The following is a 24,282-nucleotide window of genomic DNA, read 5'->3' as shown; positions in this document are numbered from 1 at the left end:
TTTTAGATTGTGTCCAATTTTTCTCTATTAATTTTTTTAATGTGTTTTATTTATTTTTGAGAGAGACAGAGTACAAGCAGGGGAGGGGCAGAGAGAGAGAGAGGGAGCAATTTTTCTCTATTTTAGAATGCACAAAGGGCACCTGGGTGGCTCAGTCGGTTAAGTGTTCGACTTCGGCTTAGGTTATGATCTCATGACTGGTGAGCTCAAGCCCCATAACAGGCACTGTGCTGACAGCTCCCAGCCGGCTTCCAATTCTGTATCTCCTTCTCTCTCTCTGCCCCTCTCCCACTCACACTCTCTTTCACTCAAAAATAAATAAACCTTAAAAAAAATTTTTAAATAAATAAAATAAAATGCACAAGTGGAGCACCTGGGTGGCTCAGTCAGTTAGGCGTCGGACCTCAGCTCAGGTCATGATCTTGTGGTTCGTGAGTTTGAGCCCCACATCAGGCTCTGTGCTAACAGCTCAAAGCCAGAAGCCTGCTTCAGATTCTGTTTCTTCTTCTCTCTGCCCACCCCTTCTCCCCGACTCACTCTCTGTTTCTGTCTCTCTCTCTCTCAAAAATAAACATTAACAAAAAAAAAAAATTTAATAAATAAAATGCACAACTTTACATCCTTTTTTTTTCTGTACACAATTATTTCCTTAGAATGAACTATTAGAAGTAAAACAGGGGCGCCTGGGTGGCGCAGTCGGTTAAGCGTCCGACTTCAGCCAGGTCACGATCTCGCGGTCCGTGAGTTCGAGCCCCGCGTCAGGCTCTGGGCTGATGGCTCAGAGCCTGGAGCCTGTTTCCAATTCTGTGTCTCCCTCTCTCTCTGCCCCTCCCCCATTCATGCTCTGTCTCTCTCTGTCCCAAAAATAAAAATAAACGTTGAAAAAAAAAAATTAAGAAGTAAAACAAATTGGTCAAAGTCTTATAAATTATATAAAATTTAATAATTAAACTATCTGATGGAAAGATTATACCATTCCACAACTTCACTAGAAATCTAAGCAATGGATACCATGTTTGATAGTATTTTTTTTTAACTTTTATATATCTGGTGGGTGGAAAATGGTCTTTTCATTTTGTTATATATATTTGAATTACTAATGAAGGGTGAAATTTCATAGGTTTATTGAGTTTTTATGAAATTTTTCATGTTTCAAATGTTTTGCCTGTGTTTCTGTTGGGTATTCATTTTTTTCCCCTCAACTGCCTGTGACAGTACTTTCCATATTAAGGAATTTCACTATTTCTCCCTTTGTGTGTTACAAATACCTAGTTTGTGCTAGACATTAACTTTATGGCATTTGACAAATTGGACCACATATAAACTTAAAGCTTCAAGACATTAATATTTTTCTTTATGGTTTATGCATCTCGATATATGATAATTTTTTAAAACTTTCTTTCAGAGTACACCCATATGCAGCTTCAAGTTAATTTAGAAAATTAAACTGGATACAGGTAATTATCCACCAGAAGCAGATGTCATAGAACACTGGCTTCTGTTTTCCCCAATTAAGTCTACTGGTTGAATGTCAATGTAACCAAAAGGAGGACAGAAACACATGCCCCTTAGCAAGTGATATCCACTATTGCTATTCAAATGGACTAGGTTACTTCCACTTGTCCAAATGAATTTGAAGTCAGTAGCTTTAAATATTGTAATTTTAATTTGTCACATTGCTGTGCTTCTGAACATCTATGTCAAAGGGCCTTCACATTCATCATTACGATCAAAGTCCAAGTTGACACTATGAGATAGGAAAGGTAGATGTAAGCTCCCTTTTATAGATAAGGAAATAAAGGCTCAGAAATGATAATGAATGATCTGCCCCAGATCCTCCAGCCAAAAAAGCTTGTAAGATGTGGAATGTAGGTCTCGTAGGCCCCTGGTCTAATGTTCTTTCTTCTGTATTAGAGGAGCTCTCCAGGTGAGAGTGGAAAAAGTAGTTACCAGAACAGAGAAGAGAGGAGTAGAGATGTATGTAGAAGAGCATATTTTCTGGGCAAAACAATAAATCTTTTATTCCATCTTGTGTTCTACCTGTATTATAGCTAACTTTGTTAATGGAGAATTGCTCCCTTTGCCAAATTAGCAAACTAATTAAAATAACTGATTCTGATACAAGCATTTTGCTAACACTTAATCCTTAAGAAAGCAACATCAAAATTCATTAAATCTGATTCTCTTATCCCTAAAATGTGTGTGACTGTGGAATGGGGTAAAGTAAATCATTACCACATCTAGTATATTTTTTTTCTGACACCAACCAAGTTTTAGATTCTCCAGCACTAACTGGGTGTCCAACAACACAATTTGGTTCTGACACTAACTACCTGGAGTTAGCATTAGACCCCACAGGTTAAGGGTTCAGTCCCATAGACTGACCCATCTCAGATGCCAGCTGCAAGTGAGGTGTTCAGGCTTCCCCTATTTCCACTTGGCCTACTACAAATTTAGGGGCTCTATCAAAGAAAAAAACAGACCTAGACAGTAGTTAAAGCAAGAAAAACATATTTTAATCAGTAGCTATTGCAATAGGGGAAAAGAGAACTCAGTACTGGCTCAGTTCCAAATACAGGATGGACAAGGGGATTTATAGCAAGGATCAGGGTGGAGTGGAGGGAACATTAGAGGTAAGTGGGATTCTGGCTAACCCTACCTAACAGGGTTCTTTGCTGAAGGAAAGAAAGTGATCAGATATCACGTGGGAGATGGTGAAAGATAGGGAATTTTATCAGAAATCGAGTTGATCAGATATCAAGGATGTGAGGTTTGGTTAAAGAGTCTTAGCAGGATTCTTGCTACAGCTGGACTCTCGAGGACAAGGCCCAACAACAGGGCCTAGTCAAAAAAGGACTCAGAAAAGCCTATCTAGAGTTTAGTCAAGGAAAAGTCTCTGTCAGTTCCCATAATTCACTAGAATGACTCACAGAACTCAGAAAAGTGCTTTATTTACTAGGACTGGTTTACTACAAAGTGTACAACTCATGAATAGCCTTGGGGAAGGTGTTCAGAGCATCTGTGCCCTCTCAGGGCATACCCCTTCTGCTTCCCAGTCCGTCCATGTAGCTTCACCAACCCAGAAGCCCTCCAAACCTCATGGTTTAGGGGTCTTGGTAGATGTCCCATTATGTAGGCAAGATTGATTAAATCATATCCACCATTTGTGACATATTTAAAACCTAGAGGAAATTATGCTATGTGAAATGACACAGAAAGACAAATGCATGATCTCACTGGTAAGTGGAATCTAAAAAAGTCAAAATCATAAAAGCAGAGTAGAGTGACAGTTGACAGGGACTGGGGGGAATGGGAGGGTGTTGGTCAAAGAGTATAAAAGTTCAATTAAACAGGAAGAAGTTCTGGAGATCTAATGTACAGCATGGTGACCACAGTTAATAATGCTGCATTATATACTTGGCATTTGCTAAGAGAGTTGATCTTAAGTGTTCTCACCACACACACACACACAAATCAGAACGGTGTGAGGTGATGAATGTTAATTAGATTGATTGTAGTAATCATTTTACAATGTATACATTATATCAAAACCGTACATTGTACACCTTAAACATACACAATTTTCATTGGTCAAGTAATACTCAATAAAGCTAACACCCCCTCAATCACTCACTTATTCTTCTACTTTAGTGAGAAACAGAGTTTAAGGCAATATAAAAAAAAGTAGTATGAGAAGACCAGCTTTGTTGACCACAGTTGACCCTACATAGTATTAAAATCAAAAGTCTTGTTTTAAATATATTTAGGGATTATCTTTGCTAATCGGGACTTAATTTACTTAGTCTTCTCATATAATTGAATGTCAATTTTCTATAAGAGTTATCAACGAATTACTAGATTGCTAGCTGAAAATGATGTCATAGTTGGACCTCCTGGGTGGCTCAGTCGGTTAAGCGTCTGACTCTTGATTTCGGCTCAGGTCATGATCTCACGGTTCCTGAGTTCAAGCCCCATGTCGGGCTCTGTGCTTGATAGCATGGAGACTGCTTCAGGGTTCTCTCTCTCTCTCTCTCTCTCTCTCTCTCTCTCTCTCTCTCTCCCAGTCTCAATAAATAAACAAACACTTTTAAAAAGTTAAAAAAAAAGAATTATGTCATAGTTAACAAATGCCTATCTATATTATTAGTATAAAGAAAACATAACCATTATATGTACACTGAAACACATGAGTTAACATCCGTTACTTTGTGGAAAAACGTGCATTTCTACACTCAACATATTTAAGGTAAAAAATTATACAAGTGTTCAATTTATCACACCCTCTTAAAAGCTGCTAGAAACATGTTAGAAATAACTCATAAATAAGATTTTTTTGGGGGTGGAATTGTGATATTTACCCATCTATCCTAAAAATAAGGTATACCTATATCCAACAGCAGAAGAAGCCTGTATATTCATAAATAGTTTTGAGTAAACATGTAATTCAACAGTCTAATGATACCTTTTGTTCCACCTTCAAAAACTGAGCCAGTTCTTCCACAGTTAGGTGATCTTTCTTGTCACTGTAGCTCAAGAGCAACAAATAAAGGTCCCGTCTCAATGACATCATTTTGTAAAAAACACAGAATTCTTCAAATGTCAAAGTTCCCTGATTCTCATCTGTATCAGCTTCCTGAAAGAGGCATAGAATAAACAAGGCAGTGTGAGAGTTTTAAATAGGAAATTCAGTACAGAGATGCTGAGAAATAATATTTACTATAAAAAGGCTAGAACACGTATCACAAATGGTAAACACAGTCTTTTAAAGCACACATGGAACCATTTAAAAAATGACTATTTATTAGGCCACAAAAAAAGTTTCATGTTATAAGCAATCAACCTTATAAAAACCAATTTCTCTGATCACAGCAAATTTATAAACAACAAAGAAAGCTTTAAAAAAAAGTAATTAGAGGAAAATGAAGTTTTCAATTTATTAGAAAGCAAGGTAGATTAAAAATAGATAATAATTCAACTCAAAAAGCTAGAAAAATCAAGCTAAAGAAAATATAAAGAAAAAAATTATAAACAGAAGCAAAAAGCAATGAAATAAAGAACCAAATAGATACATCAGCAAAGGGAGAGCAATTAAACCAAAAGCTGATCTTTTGAAGAAACTAATGAAAAAGAAATCTTGGAGAAAATGAATCATGAACAAAAGAGAAAAAATATCCGACACATGATGAAAATACCAGTCTCTAACCAGCTTCTGAATGTAATCCAATCAATACAGTTTTTAAATATAACAGAATCCCTCCTAATTTGACAGACGTAGTTTATTGTTCTTACAGCTATCAGGGTCATTGAAACCTCCTTGTTTCCTCTCCACAGAAGTCTGAAAAATCCATTTAGACTGATTTCTAGTTGAAATAATTTGTTTCTAGTAATTATTGAGCAAGAATCTTTCACCATGTATCTTCCTTCTGATTGGCTGAATTTGCCAGAAAACACTAAAATTGTTGGGGATATGTTATGAGCAACAAATCTATTTACATGATCTTCATTTTAAATGGACACTGTTGTAACCGAACGAAAACTGACAGGGAATGAATGGCAACTTGAAATGCATGGGTTTTATGACATATACTCAGATGTAGGGGGTTTAAACATAGCTTTGAAAGTCAACATGTTCATAAAAGATAGATTTTTTAAAAACTTTGTTAGCTTTGGGACAATTATGAACACATACTTTAGCCAATATTTAAATCATACACAGTTTCGTTATAGGGCAGATTGCTGTTGCCTTTTATCCTTTTAAATGTAGAAGGAGAATGGTGTATAAAATATCCACATTTTTGCTGTATGAGATGCTTGTTTGTAGAATCACCGCATTTTAAGAAACTGGGTCTAATGTTCAAATTTCTGTCCTAATTTTGTTTCAAAGTATCTAACCCTGGATACAGAGAAGAAACATTTTTCAACTTCCTTGTAAATGCTGTAACAATTAAGAACAGTAAAACTCTCACATTAAACAACAGCATCTAAAGACTTCAAAAGGAGCTATCCATAAGTGAATAGATTATTTTAAAAAATTTTAGTTGAATCTAGCTCTACAATAACAAAAGCAAAGAAACCTCTAGAAAGGCTTCAATGTCTGTACCAGCAATTCAGCCAGAAGAAGAATGTTCCTGAGACAATGCTAAGATCTTTGGTCCTCTCACTGCCATGAAGGGCATTTACACAACCCTGCTAGATGCAAGACCTACAGTGGAAATGTTCTATCTAGAAATGTTCTATCACTTCTGACTTGATAAGTCTTTAAACCTAAAGGTCACAAAAAGACCCCCCTGATGTTTTCTTAAAGTTTGTCTAAAGGATTTACTTAAAATGCATAAAACATTTGACGTAAACATTTCCTGATTTACCCTCCACAATGTTTAGTGCATTAGAAATAAAAAGGTGTTGGGGCACCTGGGTGGCTCAGTCAGTTAAGCGACCTACTTCGGCTCAGGTCATGATCTCATGGATCATGAGTTTGAGCCCCGCGTCAGGCTCTGTGCTGACAGCTCAGAGCCTGGAGCCTGCTTCAGATTCTGTGTCTCCTTCTCTCTCTGCCCCTCCCCTACTCATGCTCTCTCTCTCTCTCTCTCTCTCTCTCACACAAATAAATAAACATTTAAAATAATTTTTAAAAGAAATTAAAAAGTGTCTGAAGGGGGAAAACATATAAGTAAAAATAGATCAATAGCTTATGTTATTTCTTTATCTTACTTCCAAAAAGTACTCTCACATCATTATTTTTGCATGTATAGACTTTGCCTTTCTCTTTAAGCTTGGGCCTTCTGATTTAATCAGCAGCTACTCTTCAGTACAATGAGCATTTTCTATGAAAACGAACAGATGGGAGTGTGGGGCTCACAACAAGCAAAAGTGAGATGTCACAGGGAGTACCAGGAACACGGCAAAACTTCCCATTAAGTTGAAGGACAGTTCACTTTCTTTGTGACAACACATTTCCCCTCCCAAGTCCCTCACTCCATCTCCAGGGTCCCTTCTAGAGCATATTCCTTCGTCTTCTTTCCTCTCTCTTATGTTGTTCTCCAGTGCAACGGGACCAAGTTCCCTTCGCTGCAAACCGTGTCCAGCCAAGAGTTTCCCAAGCACGGGCCCACTGTAAGAGGTCACAGAATGGAGCCAGCCTCCACCATTCCTCACTGCCCCTCATCCCTCATGTCATTTGTGCCCTTCCCACCTCTAAGCACAAATGGTTAGAAAACAAAGGAAACACAAAACATTAACCATCACACAATTTCACACCTTCTGCCTATTTTTATGTGTACAAAACATCACCGAGATACAAAATGTCACTTAGAATAGAAAATTATCGCAAAACATGGATTGTGGTTATGACTTATCTCCAAATAAGAGCACTTCCTAAATTAATATATTAGCTGTTAGTTGTAATCTAACATTGTCTTTGCACCCACTTAACCGAGCTCACTTCTGCACCTCAGACAGAGGACTAAGTGCAATCCCAGCTGGGTGCCACAGAATAAGTCTGGGCCCAAGGATTTTCCTCAAGGACTGACCAACAGGGAAAGGGCATCTCATCTAATACCAACAGGCAGTTGAATGAACTTCTGGCGAGCTCCCGAAATGGTAGGAGTGATGTAGCACTTCTGAGAATCATGGATTCTAAATCTTAAACTCCTCTGAAACAAAACAGAGTCTCTTGAGAACTTAATAAGTGCTGTTTTTTTCATGTTACTAAGTCTTTACTCTGATCCTCACAAGAGCTCTGTGAGGTAGACACGTGAGATGTTATCACCCTCTCGAAGGGACTTCACGGAGTTTGCTCCAATATCTAAGTGCCAGGTAGTCTTATAATTACTCTCTGAAAAGAGCAACAATAAAAAAGCATTTTAGGAAGTGAAACTGTGGACACATGCTAAGTTTAGGAAGTCTTTTTTTCCCTCACGAAACAAAACGCCTCTCTTTTCATCAAAGAAAAATAAAACACTACAGAGCAGGTGATACCAACTTCCAACATAACAAAATAGCCTTTGAAATATCTAAGGACATCAATAACATGCAACGTGTATTTTACAAAAAGCCAACCCATTTGTGAAAACATACCTGAAACATTTGTCGGACTTTTCTTCGGGGCAGATTGACATTTAGTTTATGCATCAACTGGTGTATCTCTTCAATATTCAATAAGCCATCACCATTCTTATCAGCTTCCTCAAAGGTCTGCTTTACCCACATGAAGAAAGGTCAAGAGAAACACTTTTTTCATGAAAATAAAAACTGCTCTCACAGAATACTCACAAGGACATTTATCATGAACACAGAGCTTGAGAAGAAATTCTTTGGAGAAGAATCCATGGACTAGTGATCTGCTACCAGTGACAACAATCAACAGGGGAATGGGTGCTTGGGGGTGATTCCCTTCACTTTGAAATGAGAGTCAAACCAAGTTCTTTTGGGAGTTTGTTTAACTCACACATTTTTATCCAATCTGTAAAGGAATACGATGTGATGAAACCTCAAATATACCAAATTTAGGCCTTATCTTCTTCCTCTATGACCTTCCAGTTAGCGTATTTTTACCTTCACAATACCCCACACTAGACAATGTTTTCAGTTCCCCTCAGTCCACTCCTACATTTAGAAACTGTCTAGTTCAATCTCCTCATTGTTCAGATGAGGATATAAAACTAGAGGAAGACAAATTGTTAAAAAATGTTGGTTTACTTAGAGAAAGAGAGAGCAAGCAGAGGAGGGGCAGAGAGAGAGGGAGAGAGAGAATCCCAAGCAGGCTCCGCGATGTCAGTGCAGAACCCAGCACACTCCATCCCCCCAGGCCCCCCAGGTCCCCCAGCAGAAATTTGTTAAGGATAAATTAGTAAGAGATCCACATTTTTGGAAACTTAGTCTAGTATTCTTGTCTCCTATACAGCAGATCTGTCTCTATACTATATTCATCTCCATATTACTAGCTTGGAAGGTTCTTACCTAAGAGCCTCAAATTTCTAAATCATAAGCAAACCTCATATGTTAGAGGTTACGCTCAAATTGCAGGTAGGATATTCAGTGACTGAGGGTATGAAGCTGAGTTTAGATACAGAAGATTTACATCATGTGACCTGAGGTTTTAAAAAAAACCCTCAGGGGGAGTGACTCTTGGGTTGTTTCACATCATGAGGAAGCAGAATAAATGGTAACCAATGGGTGATCTGAATTTTTTAAAAAAATGAATAATTCAAGGGGCACCTGTGGGGCTCAGTCAGTTAAGCATCCAACTCTGATTTCACCTCAGGTCATGATCTCAGGGTTCGAGAGATTGAGCCCCATGCCCTGACAGCATGCAGCCTGCTCCAGATTCTATTCCCCCTCCCCAGCTCACGTTCTCTCTCTCTCTCCCTCTCTCAAAATAAATAAATAAATAAATATTTTTAAAAAATGGATGATTCATAGTTATTGGGGGTAAACTGCAGAAAGCAGGAATCATGTGCACACTTAGAAAACCAAACTGGGCTTCAAAATTTGAAGGGGAATAAAGGTGGTGGAAAGAAACCAGAAAATCAAAGTAAGGGAAGGCATAGGTTTAAAACCAACAAATAGGAGAATGAGAGTAGGTGAGAGAGGGGGAAATGGATAATATTTGCCTCAAGCAGATGATATCAAACTGATTTTCATGTTAAGTCAAAATACTAAAAGTATAACATAGCATATTTACATTTCTTAGGCAATTCAAATTATGATTGTAGGAGATAGGACCTCAGGAAGTCAAAACAACCATAAAGACTTATTTCTTCTAGATTTAAATACCTAAATTCTGCAAATACCTTGTTTCACATTTTGTTCCCTTTATAACATTGGAAAATAACCAGCCCAGTTCTTTATAATTCAACTTCTCATAGAAGGACCTCATTATACATGACATCTGGAAGTTAACAGGTGACCCAGGACTAGGGTAAAAATAACTGAAGAATCAAAAGAGTGAAACATTTGGGCCAATTATTAATAAATACCTGAATCTCATTTTTTTTTCTGTTTTCTGGACACACAGTACCCATCCATCTCTGTTTCTTATGACTGTGGACACTGCTCTGTGTTCAAAGAAGTCATGAAATGAGTCCAAGAGCAGTCATATTTTCATCCTTTTATTTTATACTTCCTTACCAAAGCCTCTCAAAGATTTCTCCAGAGAAGAGTCAAGGACAAGCAAACCCTAAATATGAGTATTCTGCCAGTACAAACCCTAGGATAGGCCTGTGTCTAGAAGGCCTTCAGTGTCAACATATAAACTGGCCTTGACAATTGGTTTAGGGAATATGGGATTGGTAAGACATAGAGGTAGAGTCCAACTGAGAAACAGACACTAATCCTGATTCTGCTGACCTGGCACTGTGACAGTGGCTCACTTATGGCACACCTCTTGGGCCTTGCATTTCCTCATCTATAATGTCAGTGAACACAACTAGATGACCTTGAAGTCCCTTCCAACTCTAAGATTCTATGAAAGGAAAAACCATTCTCTCCCAGTAACAGTACACATGGTATACAATTACAGGTAAAAGTATTCTGATATCTTAAAGCTATTCTTCATAATTAAGATATGAGTACTCAAGAAAGCTCTAAATTAATGACTCACATCATCATACAGGGTGAGTTTAAGAAGAGAAACAATCATTCTGCAAAGAAAAACTGGGATAGTAAAAACTGAATGACAGTTATGGCCTAGAATTTTCTATCAGAAAGTTAAAGGAAATTCTAAGTATTGAATGGTAGTATTTACCATAGGGTTGGGCAAACTTTTTCTGGAAAAGGCCTGATAGTAAATATTTTAGGCTTTGCAGCTCTCAACTGCAACTACTCAATTCTGCTATTGTGACACAAAAGAGGCTATAAGCACCACATAAATTAATTGGCATTGTTATGTTCCAATACAATTTTATTTACGGACAGTGAAATTTAAATTTCAGATAATTTTCAGAATTTCACAAAATATTCTTCTTCTTTTGATTTTATTTTTCCAATTACTGAAAACCATTTCTTAGTTCAGGACCACATATAAAAAAGGCATTAGGCCAGATTTGCCTACAGGCTACAGTTTGCAGGGCCCCTGATTTACTGGGAAGGTGTAAACCTTCAGTTGACAACATCCTTTCGAGACTGCCCAAAGTCTTCCAGAGGTAATAATTTCTCCTGTGGGGTCAAGAGATAAGGTGGGTAAATCATGGAGGAGAACAGACTGGTGGAGAAAAATGCCGAGGCTTTCATGCTGGGGCCACTGAGATTTCAGACTTAATCTGAAGAGGAAAGCAAAAGATTTGCCAGTCCTTACCTCTCTTCAGCAATAAAATAGTAGCTATTATTTATAAGTGCTTAATATGTGCTGGACAGTGTTCTAAACACTTTGTGTACATCAATTCATTTGATCTTCACACAAGTACATAAGGCACACACTATGATTAACACCATTACCATGTGACAGACAAAGACTCTAAGGCAAAAGAGTTTAAGTTACTTATCCAAAGTTACCCGGTACATGGCAGAATTGGGGCCAAATCCCAGGCAGTGCAATACTAGTCCTTAAACACAACACTATATTGCTATTAATAGACATGAGTAATGCATCTACCTCCATGAAACATGGCCATATTCCAGAAATAACCTGAATTACATTTTACACTGGAGGGATTTTTTTCATACAGCCACTTAAGATTCACTATTCTCATTATTCATTCACAGCTGAAATTTTCAGGCCTATTTGTAATGTTGTCCTCAACTAATGTAATTAAATGTATGTCCAACCAAAGATGTTATTCTGTTATTAAAATATTACCTACAACCCTATCAAATCCTGACAAATATGTATGAGGATTGTCCTCTGATTCAACATAACTATTCTATTTTTGACATCAGCTTCTTTATTATTAATTTCCTCTGTCCTTTTCTCTCCTCACTGACACAAGCATCAACTGTTTCTATATTTCTTATAAAATTATTCCCTGTGCAATTCTGGGGTACATTTGCTTTCCAAATGGCATATTTTCAGAATATGAAATCCCTCAGCTGTCAACCTGGTTAATTCAAACACGAAAACTTTCTATTGCCAGTAAACACGGGCAAACGAAATCAGGTTCAAAAAGCTATTGAGCTAAGCTAGTATAAATTCAAATTAGAATATTATAACTTTATGATGTTAAATGTAACCCCCATTGTAACCATAAAGAAAACAGCTATAATGTATAAAAGGACATGAGAAAGGAATTTAAAATTTCACTATAAAAGTATCAACTGAACAAAAAAGACAGTAATGCAGATGCAGGAAACAAAAGACAAAAAAGTTATAACGCATATAGAAAGTGAACAGCAAAATGAGAGAAGAAAATCCCTCCTTATCAGTAAGGAGTTTAAATGTAAATGGATTAAATTCTCCAATCAAAACACAGAGACTGGTAGAATGGATTAAAACACATGATCCAACTATACGCTGTCTACAAGAGATTCACTTAAGATCCAAAAACATGAACAGGTTGAGAGTGAAATGATGGAAAAAGATATTACATGCAAATAGTAATGGAAACGGACCAGAGGTGGATTTACTAATATTAGACAAAATAAGCTTTAAATCAAAAAATGTTTCTAAAAGATAAAAAAGGACATTATATGTTGATAAAAGTTTCAAATATAACAATTATAACAATTACACATCTAATGACAAATCAAAATATATGAAGCAAAAACTGACAGAATTGAAGGGGAAATAGACAGCTCTACAGTAATCGTTGGAGAATTCAATATCCCACTCACAATAAAGTATAGAAAAACCACATGGAAGGTAAGGAAATAGAGAATATAAACAACACAATAAACCAACTAGGTCTAACAGACATGTACAGAACACTTGAACCAACAATAACAGCAGCATACACATTCTTCTCAAGCACACAGAGAACATTTTCCAGGATAGATAATATTGTAGGCCTAAAGTAAGTCTCCAATTTTAAACACAGATATCATTCAAAGTATCTTCTTTGACCACAATGGGATGAGATCAATAACAAAAAGAAAACTAGAAAATTTACAAAATTATGGAAGTTAAACAATATACTTTTAAATAACCAATGGATCAAAGAAGAAATCATAAAGGCAATTAGAAAATACTTAAAGATGAATGAAAATGGAAACAACATATAAACTTAGGCAGTGCTAAGAGAGACATTTACAGCTATAAATGCTTACATTCAAAAATAAGAGGGGCGCCTGGGTGGCGCAGTCGGTTAAGCATCCGACTTCAGCCAGGTCACGATCTCGCGGTCCGTGAGTTCGAGCCCCGCGTCGGGCTCTGGGCTGATGGCTCAGAGCCTGGAGCCTGTTTCCGATTCTGTGTCTCCCTCTCTCTCTGCCCCTCCCCCGTTCATGCTCTGTCTCTCTCTGTCCCAAAAATAAATAAAAACGTTGAAAAAAAAAAAAAAACAAAAAACAAAAAACAAAAATAAGAAACACACGGGGCGCCTGGGTGGCGCAGTCGGTTAAGCATCCGACTTCAGCCAGGTCACGATCTCGCTGTCCGGGAGTTCGAGCCCCGCATCAGGCTCTGGGCTGATGGCTCAGAGCCTGGAGCCTGTTTCCGATTCTGTGTCTCCCTCTCTCTCTGCCCCTCCCCCGTTCACACTCTGTCTCTCTCTGTCCCAAAAATAAATAAACGTTGAAAAAAAAAAAAAATAAGAAACACACTTGAAGCGACTGTAACTGCATGTCAACTATACTTCAATTAAAAATAAATGTTTTTAAAGATGAAAAATAAAATTTAAGAAAGATCTCAAATTAACATTTAACTTTACCACTTAAGGAACTAGAAAAAAAAGACAAACTAAATCCAAAACTAGCAATAAATAAGTAAATAAAATTTAAAAATCCAAAGCTGGCAGAAAAGGCAGAAAATAAGACAGATTGGAGGAAAGAGCAATGAAATGGAGAAAGAAAACAACAGAGAAAAAAAAATCATTGAAATAAAATGTAGGTTTCTTTGAAAAAAAAGAGAAAGAATTCAAATTAATACTAAAATCAGAAACAAAAGTAAGAACATTATTATCAATTCTACAGAAATAAAAAGGATTTAAAGAGAGTACTATGGTATCTTTTTCTGTGTGACTTATTTCACTTAGCGTAACACTCTCCAGTTCCATCCACGTTGCTACAAAAGGCCATATTTCATTCTTTCTCATTGCCAAGTAGTATTGCATTGTGTATATAAACCACAATTTCTTTATCCATTCTTATGTGGATCCTGAGAAACTTAACAGAAGACCATGGGGTAGGAGAAGGAAAAAAAAAAAAAAGTTGGAGAGGGAGGGAGCCAAATCATAAGAGACTCTTAAAAACTGAGAATAAACTGAGGGTTGATGGGGGGTGGGAAGGAGGTAAGAGAGGGTGATGGGCATTGAGGAGGGCACCTGTTGGGATGAGCATGGGTGTTGTATGGAAACCAATTTGACAATAAATTTCATATTAAAAAACAAACAAACAAACAAACAAACAAACATTTAAAAAGAGAGAGAGTACTATGAACAATTGCATGCTTACAAAGTGGATAACCTAAATGAAATGGACAAATCCTAGAAACACAAAACCTACAAAGACTAAAGCACAAAGAAAACAAAACATGAACAGATCTATAACTAGTAAGGAGCTTGAATGAGTAACCAAAAATTTTTCAACAAAGAAAACTTGATACTTGACCTTGATAGCTTCGCTGGTAAATTCTACCAAACATTAAAAGAACTAACACCGGGGGCGCCTGGGTGGCACAGTCGGTTAAGCGTCTGACTTCAGCCAGGTCACGATCTCGCGGTCCGTGAGTTCGAGCCCCGCGTCAGGCTCTGGGCTGATGGCTCAGAGCCTGGAGCCTGTTTCCGATTCTGTGTCTCCCTCTCTCTCTGCACCTCCCCCGTTCATGCTCTGTCTCTCTCTGTCCCCAAAAAAATAAATAAACGTTGGAAAAAAAAAAAAAACTAACACCAATCCTCAAATTTTCCCAAAAAATTAAAGAGGAGGGAACATTTCCTAACTCATTCTATGAGGCCAGCATTACGCTCATAAACCCAGGCAAAGATACTACAAGAAAAACAAAAATACAGACCAATAAACAATCATGCAAAAATCCTCAACAAGATACTAGCAAATAAAATTCAGCAGTATACTAAAAGAATTATACACCATGACCAAGAGGGATTTATTCCTGCAATATAAGGATGGTTCAACATATGAGAATGGATTAATGTAATATACGATATCAACATACTGAAGGAAAAAACCACATGATCATCTCAATCGATGCAGAAAAAAGATTTGACAAAATTCAATACCCTTTAATGATAAAAACACTCAACACAATAGGAACAAAAGAAAACTACCTCAACATATTAAAGCCACATATGAAAAAAAACACAGTAAATATCATATTCAATAATGAAAGACTGAAAGCTCTTCCTCTAAAATCAGCAACAAGGCAAGGGTGCCAGCTTTCACCATTTTTATTCAACACAGTACTAAGTTTTAGCCAGAGCAATTAGGCAATGGGAAGGAGGGAGGGAGGGAGGAAAGGGCATCCAAATTAGAAAGAAGTAAAATTATGTTTGTAGATGATATGATCTTATATATAGAAAACCTTACAGACTCCACAACAAAAGCTGTTAGGATAAATGAATTCAGCAAAATAGCAGGATACAAAGTCAACACACAAAAATTGGTTGCATTTCTATATATGAACAATAACAATCTGAGAAGGAACTACAAAAACAATTCCATTTATAATCACATCAAAATAATAAAATAGGAATAAAGGAGGTAAAAAAGGTGCACAATGAAATCTACAAAACATTGCTGAAAAATTTTAAGAAGACATAACTAAATGAAAACACATCCGATGTTCATGGATTGGAAGATAATTTAGTTAAAATGTCAATACTACTAAAGGAATCTACAGATTCAATGAAATTTCTATCCAAATCCCAATGATGTTTTTCTGCAGAAATAGAAAAACCAATCCTAAAATTCATATGGAATACCAAGGGACCCTGAGAAGCCAAACCATCATGAAAAAGAACAAACTTGAAAGACTCACACTTCCTGATTTCAAAACTTATCTCAAAGTTACAACAATCAAAACAGTGTTGTATTAGTATGAAGACAAACACATAAACCAATAGAATAAAACAGCTCAGAAATAAACCCTCACATCTATGGTCAAATGATTTCTGACAAGGTTGCCAAGACCATTTTATAGAAAAAGGACAGTCTTTTCAACAAATGGGCCTGGAAAACTTGGATATCAACATGCAAAAGAATGAAGTTGGACCACTACCTAACACTATCCACAAAAATTAACTCAAAATGGATTAAGGACATAAATGTAAGACCTAAAACAATAAAACTCTTAACAGAAAAGAGAACAAAATCTTCATAGCATGGCATTTTACAATCATTTCTTCGGTATGACACCAAAGCACAGGTGACAAAAGAAAAAACAGACAGGGGCACCTGGGGTGGCACAGTCGGTTAAGTGTCTGACTTCAGCTCAGGTCATGATCTTATGGCGTGGGTTCAAGCCCCTCTTTGGACTCTGAGCTGACAGCTCAGAGCCTGGAGCCTGCTTCAGATTCTGTGTCTCCCTCTCTCTCTTCCCCTCCCCCACTTGTGCTCTGTCTTTCTCTCCCAAAAATAAACATCAGAAAAAACAAACTGGACTTCATGAAAAATTTAAAAATTCTGTGCACCAAGGACATTATCAATAAAGTAAAAACACCAACAGAATCGAAGAAAATATTTTCAAATCATGTAACTGATAAGTGATTAATATCCAGAACATACAGAACTCTTAAAACTCAACAACAGAAAAACAAACAACCTGATCCAAAAATGGAGTGGGGGAGATAAGAGTGGGCATCAAATTGTTAACATCAGTAACCTTGGAGAAGAAGGTGCAAAACTGATAGGGGTGAAGATTACTGATGTTTTCTTTATGCAACTCTGTATTCTCTGGCTTACCTCAATGAGCATGCATTTCTAGGGTAACTAGAAAGATCTAACAGAGGGGGAAATTTTGCTACCACTTAAAAAGAAACAATATGCCCATTTCTCTTACTGCTCTACTTCAAGGCTTGTGAAAGTCATTTATATAAGTGGCTAAAAGCTCTGGAATATTATGAACTTGTTCTAGTTGACTGGGTGAGAATAATAACTCCTAGAATTGATTGTCCTCCCCTACGGCAATTTTCCTTCTTTCTTCCTTGTTGAAGAAGCTCTATTTTGTTCAGGTGTGCAAGAACCATGAGCTTTAATGAAGGCAGAAGGGTTATTTTCATGGATGTTAGTACAGCTGTCTCCAAAGTACAATTCAAAGGGTCCTCATAACCAAGAGGAGCCCCCTTTTCCCACTATTTATGTGTGTGAGGCTAAATTTTCTTCATGCATTTCCACCAAAACAATACAACATGCAGACTGAAGGCAGAGACAGATAGGAGAATGCATGTGTTCTATCCAGATACACATTAAAGAGACTTGCAAAGTGAAAAGCAACACTACTCTTTCTCACAAATTTGTTTTGCTTTGAAAAATAGTTTTCGGCAGCACTTGGGTGGCTCAGTGGATTAAGCATCCAACTTCGGCTCAGGTCATGTTCTCACTGTTCGTGAGTTCCAGCCCCGCGTCAGGCTCTGTGCTGACAGCTCAGGGCCTGAAGCCCACTTTGTATTCTGTGTCTTCCTCTCTCTCAAAAATAAACATTAAGATGAAACCCACATAAACAAAAACTCTATATAGAGTCTTTAGTTTTTAAGCATGCAAAAGAGCCTTGAGCTCAAAGCCCAATTACGCTAATTGATTTATTTTATCGAAGACTGGTTCAGGAATGGACCTGCAGTAACAATTCTGGCCAATGATGATATTTAGTCTTGGGCTGGGGTGGGCATCCTGGAAAGATTTACACTCCTCTTAAAAAGAAGCTTTGTGAGAAGAAAACTATGCTTCCTCTGGGCAGGGCTGTGTTTGGAGCTGCTGCCCAAAGCTGCTGTACCTCTGTCTGACCAAGGGGCAACCAAGGACCCTGACCAAGGACCACGCCAACATGCTGAGAACGGCAGAACCCAGGTCTTGGGTGACATCACTGAGCCACTGATTAACCAGTTCTTGAAGTGCCCTATCTCACATCTCCTGTTCATGAGAAATGAATATTGTTTTAGTTCGAGGCACTGTTAATATGATTCTGTGGTTTAGACCAGAAAGCAATTTTATTCAGCATTTTTTTGTTTTTTACCAAATGTTAAGGAGTTAAGAACCAAATGAATAGAATAAAGCACAGAAAGTTCCTTTCTATGTTTGCATTTTGTTCATTTATGAATCCCAGGTGCCTTTATCTGCATGCTGTGAATATTGATGAAAATATCATGGCTCATCAGCTCAGACTTTCCCACTGTCAAAAATCCTTTCATGGGCTGAATATTTCCACTCTGCTCAAACAATACCCTGGGTGTGGAATTATAACTAGAGCAGCACAAATTTATCACTACTCTGGGGGACAAATTTAGGACACACATTCCAATAACAGCAAGGAAGTAGGACGACTCCCTTCATAGATGGGGGCACACGTGTTTTAAGACCCTTCAAAATGTGCAGAAGGAAACCGAAACAGTCAACAACTCTATCGCCCTCACTTTACACATAAGGAAATTGAGGCCAAAAAGGCCATGTCACATGACCAGCTCCATAGCAGCAGAAGAGGTGCCTTCAGACCAAGCATGTTAACTATTTATCTTGTCAGCACTACAGGACCTCAAGAAATGAGTTTAATTAAGGCGACTCAGATGAGTCTCCCAGTTTCTTGAAGAATTTAGAGAAGGTAAATGGTATTGTGTAAAAACTGACTTCCCCTTCAGTATCAATCAGTTTCCACACTGTAAATTAAAGAGAGAGAGAGAAAGCAGGAAGGAGCTTAATACCGTGTGTGTAATTGGAACTCAAAAGTACTTGTTCAACTAAACTGACTTGATTACAAAGCAGGATTTGTAATCTAATAAACACTTTCCCAGCTATCTAATCTCTCTTAGGAAACATTAGGCTGCAGTTGGAGACCTCTCAGATTGTGGAGCTAAATTCAATCTCCTCAGAAGAAGCCTGCTCCTGAGTTCAGGCAAGCTTAAGTTTCTGTATGTTCTACGCATTCATTAACTTGGGATGAGAGTGAGGAGAGAGCAGAAAGGTGCTAGGGGTAAAGAAAGAGAAAGAAAGAAAAGTAGCTTTAAGCCCCAAAATTATAGGAAAAAATAAAATGAAGTCTAATACACACACACACACACACACACACACACAGCTCAAAATTAACATTCTAGGGAGGATATTGGTCGTGGGTCCTCTGCCGCTTGGCAAGTGAATCTTCATCACTGATGCCGGCCATCAGGTACTTGAGGCCTGTGATCCAGGTGCGGGCCTCCTCAGGGTTGGAGGTGATGAGATCCAGAGACTCCATGTGGTTGCCATGGTAGATGGTAAAGCAGCAGCTGGGATCGAAGTGCCCCTCAGCTTGTCTGTGGAATATTTCAGACTGCCGACCTTCGGTGACTTTGTAAATGGAGTCAATAAGTACTGTGAGGAAAGTGAAATGCAGTTATGTGGCACGTGGAGATATGTACATGTATTAAGAAAAAAATAGCAAAATCATCTTAAATTTTAAGATGAAGTTGGACACTCTCAGCTCAGGTCATGATCTCACGATTTGTGAGTTTGAGCCCCACATCGGGCTTTGTGCTGACAGCTCAGAGCCTGGAGCCTGCTTCAGATTCTGTGCCTCCCCCTCTCACTGCCCCTCCCCTGCTTGTGCTCTGTCTCTCTCTCCCTCTCAAAAATAAATAAGCATTAAAAAAAAATAAGCATGAACAAACTCACTGTCTGTCAATCATGGTATTAAGTTCAAAAGTGAACTACAAACCCTGTCATTTCCTGCCATTAACCCTCTCCACATACCATTCTACCTTCCTGCGCAGCCTGGATAATGCCCTCTCAAGCTTTTAGTCAGGATATGTTGCAATTTATGATAGGAAGACTGATGTATGCATCAGGGCAAAAAGACTGGTAGAAAAAGGAGATTATGAATACATCAAAATTATAGTTTACATATTTGCAAAGGGAAAACATATGAAGACCTCGAACCAACCTTGGAGTTTTACAACACATATAAGATGACAGTTAAAAACTGGAAGGGAAAAAACCGAATAGCAGAGCTAAATGTGATGAGCATTTATAGAAAAGAATGCTAGGATGATGAAGGTAGAGCAGGGCTTGGAGAGGTAGAGAGAAACAAGGTGGCATCCCAGGAGAAAAAGTGTAAGATACAGAAACATGAGATCCATTCCAGGAATGTTAAATAGGCATTTACACCAGACTATAAAGCTAAAGAGAGAAAGGAAGCAGGGGATAAAGCTAGAAAGGCTAGATCAGAGAGAGCCTGATACAAGAAACCAGAGATTGGCATCATACAGGTAAGAGAGCAACACTGCAGGTTTGGATCAGAGAAGCACTAGCAGGGACAATTACTTTAGACTAAAACAGTACTTTCTTATTTGTTTGCTTGTTTTTAAGCATGAATCAGAAGTGTTGTAATCTTATTGATTTGCTCCTATACCCCATCTTCCCTTCCATTGTGCCTTAATGGCAGAGTCACAATTTTCTTCTGGTATCAACTCATTCCCCAAATGATTCACAGGGAAATGAGCCCACACCCACTCCAGGGCAAGTTCTGGTGAGTCTAAGCCATTGAGGTGGCCCCATTCCTATTTCTTATGATTACTTTAGGCGTAGGAATGTAATTCAGTTCTAACCAAGGAGACATGGGGTGGTCTGCTTTGAGGCAAAATTCTGGAATGAAATCCTCCCTCCTGAAAAGGAAGCACCATGTTGCTGCTGCCTTGACTACAGGGCCAACACACTAGGAACAGAGCCAAGAGCACTTGGGAAAACAGAGCTAGAGACTCATGTCCCACGCCTGGGCCTGCTGATCTCTAAAGTTCTTGTTATGTGAGACGATATATTTATCATGTAAGTCTAATTTAGTCAAAGTCTTGTGCTACTTGAAGATGAAAGTATCTTAACAGACAAAAGCAGAAACTAGCAAAATGGAGATTGGCTAGGAAGTTTCTCAAGAGGCCCAAAAGGTAAAGAGACCACAGACCAAGGAGATTCCTATGAAAACAGGAAGGAATGAGATGAGACAGCCATTACACAGGACCCAACAAGGACTTGGTGTTGAATGTACAAGGTGTGGGAGAGAGGGTTTAAGCAGGAGTCAGACCAAAGCTCTTTATCTTAAAATCATTAAAACAATTTTGTTAATACACTAATCAGTTACCGTGCTCAGAATAATGCAATATACTTTAAAGCCCACTGGATTTGATATCCTTCACCTTTTATAAAAAAAAAAATAAGAATAAAAGGCCTCGGGCTATAAAACATCACTAAAAAATATATCATGTCTCCAACACAGGGGAAATATTAACATTTACAGCATTCATGGGCAAGAAAACTTTTATGGAGTGAAACTTCCAAAGAAATAAAAAGGCAAAAATGGTCACTACTTATCCAGTTTCTCTGTATCCTTTAGCAACTGACCCCAAATCTTGTAAAAATATCAAAGTTTCACAGATCTGAGGCTGCCAAAGAGCCCAGCCAATATAACCCATGTATTACTATTTCAAGCCACGAAAAGAATTCAAAGGTTGGTCTTACTTTTTGCCTTCTCACTCTTCCTTGAGGGTCTCCATCGGAGGCGGGTCCGATGTTCATCCAGGTAAAAGAGCCGGACGAGCCCTTTGGTTCCACGTTTCAGTTTGATCATCTGTGTCCCGGACTGCATCACACTCATGCATCTTTCAACTACAAAAGAGATTACAGCACTTTCAGCTCTTACACAATGCACATGCAGATGGGTGTTCAGAAACTTCACTGTCAAATAAAACCTCTGATTTACTCCTAAAGATTTTAAGGACCAAAAGACAAAGTTGGTAAAGGAAATCTAGAAAGAGCTATTGAGGAATTGATTCACCAGTCTTAAGCCAGTGAAAAGCCTTCCTGGAAATAAAATTCTACTTCCAGATAAACAATGCATTAATGCTGCACAGGGCCATCTTTTGTTCTAACCAGCAACATATTTTTTGCTATGAGACTGATCATTTGATACCTGGATTTAAGTTCATAAAGCAATTCTCGGACTTCATATTAAGTCTTGTGAGTTTTTATATAGCCAATTGTAAAAACATCTTGTAATAATGCTTTCACATACAATCAACAGAAACAAGATCAACAAAATGTTAACAATTTTTGAAGTTGGATAATGGTTACTTATGGGCTCACATTATTAGATTTTTATGTATATTTGAAAATAGATACATATCATTTTTTAAATGTGATTAGAAAACAAATCATGTTTTCACAAATGAACATAAAACAACTGTTGATTAATGAAATAAACCGCTAAGATTTTCCACCTAGAAGAACAGCTTAGTGATTGAATTCAGGTAATATCCAAATCACTCACTGTCCAAGTTAAAACTATCATTTAGGGGCACCAGGGTGGTTAAGTCGGTTAAGCGTCCAACTCATGATGTCACGGTTCGTGAATTCATGTCTGTACTCACAGTGCAGAGCCTGCTTGGGATTCTCTCCTTCCCCTTCCTACTGTCCCTCCTGTCCATCAAAATAAATAAATAAACTTTAAAAAATAAATAAAATAAAATCTTTTTTAAAAACTATCATTTAAATTCTCTCTGCTTTGAGATGAACCTTGTTAGAAGTGGGCATCTGTTGGTGTTGCCTGTTTCCCCTTCTTTGGTAACTGGAAATACTCCTTTCCCATTTCATGTGCTTTTGGTGACCCCCAACTAAGAAATGGGCACCTAACTTAAGCTAAGAACAAATTTGACTCCTTTCCAAAGAACACAAATCCTGATCTGACCATTGAAAGAAAACAGAATGGAGCCATTTCAACGGCCAAGACTTAAGAGATGCTCTTGCTTGGCCATCCTAAGATGCCATAGTTGTTACAGTTATCCTTGAGGCTGACACTTTCCCTTTGATTCTGTAAGTTATCCAATATTCTTCCAAATACTTTCTCTTTATATTAGCCAGAGATAGCTTTTATTTCACCTGCTAATACACAGGCACATATATAACCACTAGAGCACTAGAAACATCTAGTTCTGAGTACCTATCTTATCAAGCAGTATGCTGTTAGAAACGGATAAATCAAACACAGAAAACAGATTCCAGCAACATCAGACTTCAGCTTTTTTGACTAAGTATCTTGCCTTTACCAAGAAAGATAATGTGATCTTAAAGCTTAACACTGTACGTGCAGGGTACTCACTAAAAGTAACTTCAACGTAACCAACTTCCACTCTTCTTCACATGAAGAGCCTTTTCTTTTCCAAAGAAATTAAGGAGGAACTGCATAGTATCAAGCATCACTTTAAGATTTGATATTGCAAGGAAAGTGAAGTATAGGTTGCTCTTTCTCATTTTACTTGACATCAAATAATAAAAATACAGCTTCAGAAAACAAACACAAACTTAAAGTGTTTAACTTGAAGCGCAGAGCAAAATTTGAGATTTGGTTTTGCATGCATTAGAAAAGTCACCCACTACTGAGCATCATTCATTTAGGTAACAAAAGCCCAGATTTGAATTCTTGGCAGCCACACTGACCATCTCACACCAGTAATAAGAGGAAGAATAGAGAGTATCAGTGTATCAAGATAATATCATCAAGTCAAACCAACAAAGCCAAAACTCCTAGAAAAACCCAAGTACTTGACTGACCACTGATTATAATAGGTCACATCAGGGTGCCTGGCTGTCAGTAGCACATGTGAGTCTTCATCTTGGGGTTGTTAAATTCGAGCCCCATGTTGGATATAGAGATTACTTTAAAATGTTTTTTAAAGGAATAATTTTGATTCCAAAACCAGACAAAGACCCCACTAAAAAGGAGAACTACAGACCAATATCCCTGATGAACATGGATACAAAAACTCTCAACAAGATACTAGCCAACCAGATCCAACACTACATTAAGAGAATTATTCACCATGACCAAGAGATATTTATACCTGGGCTGCAGGGCTGGTTCAATATCTGCAAATCAATCAGTGAGATACATCGCATTAAGAAAATAAAGGACAAGAACCACATGATCCTCTCAATAAATGCAGAGAAAGCATTTGACAAAATACAGCATCCTTTCTTGATAAAAACCCTCAAGAAAGTAGGAATAGCAGGATC

At 37.8% G+C, this 24,282-nt stretch overlaps 1 protein-coding gene across 10 annotated transcripts in view; it reads right to left on the bottom strand.

Moving 5' to 3' along the window:
• PLCH1 (phospholipase C eta 1) overlaps positions 1-24,282 on the bottom strand; it is a 221,024-nt gene that overhangs the window by 69,801 nt on the left and 126,941 nt on the right. For all 10 annotated transcript variants that reach the window (XM_045503189.1, XM_045503187.1, XM_045503191.1 and 7 more), the window contains 4 exons: positions 21,733-21,879; positions 19,353-19,596; positions 8,077-8,206; positions 4,463-4,633 (listed from right to left, as the gene is read on the bottom strand). In XM_045503189.1, the coding sequence (XP_045359145.1) occupies positions 4,463-4,633; positions 8,077-8,206; positions 19,353-19,596; positions 21,733-21,879 (692 nt within the window). The remainder of the gene's footprint in view (positions 1-4,462; positions 4,634-8,076; positions 8,207-19,352; positions 19,597-21,732; positions 21,880-24,282) is intronic.

Source organism: Leopardus geoffroyi, chromosome C2 (genome assembly GCF_018350155.1).
Source record: "Leopardus geoffroyi isolate Oge1 chromosome C2, O.geoffroyi_Oge1_pat1.0, whole genome shotgun sequence".
Taxonomy (NCBI): Eukaryota; Metazoa; Chordata; class Mammalia; order Carnivora; family Felidae; genus Leopardus; species Leopardus geoffroyi.
This window is presented reverse-complemented; position numbering and strand designations above follow the sequence as displayed.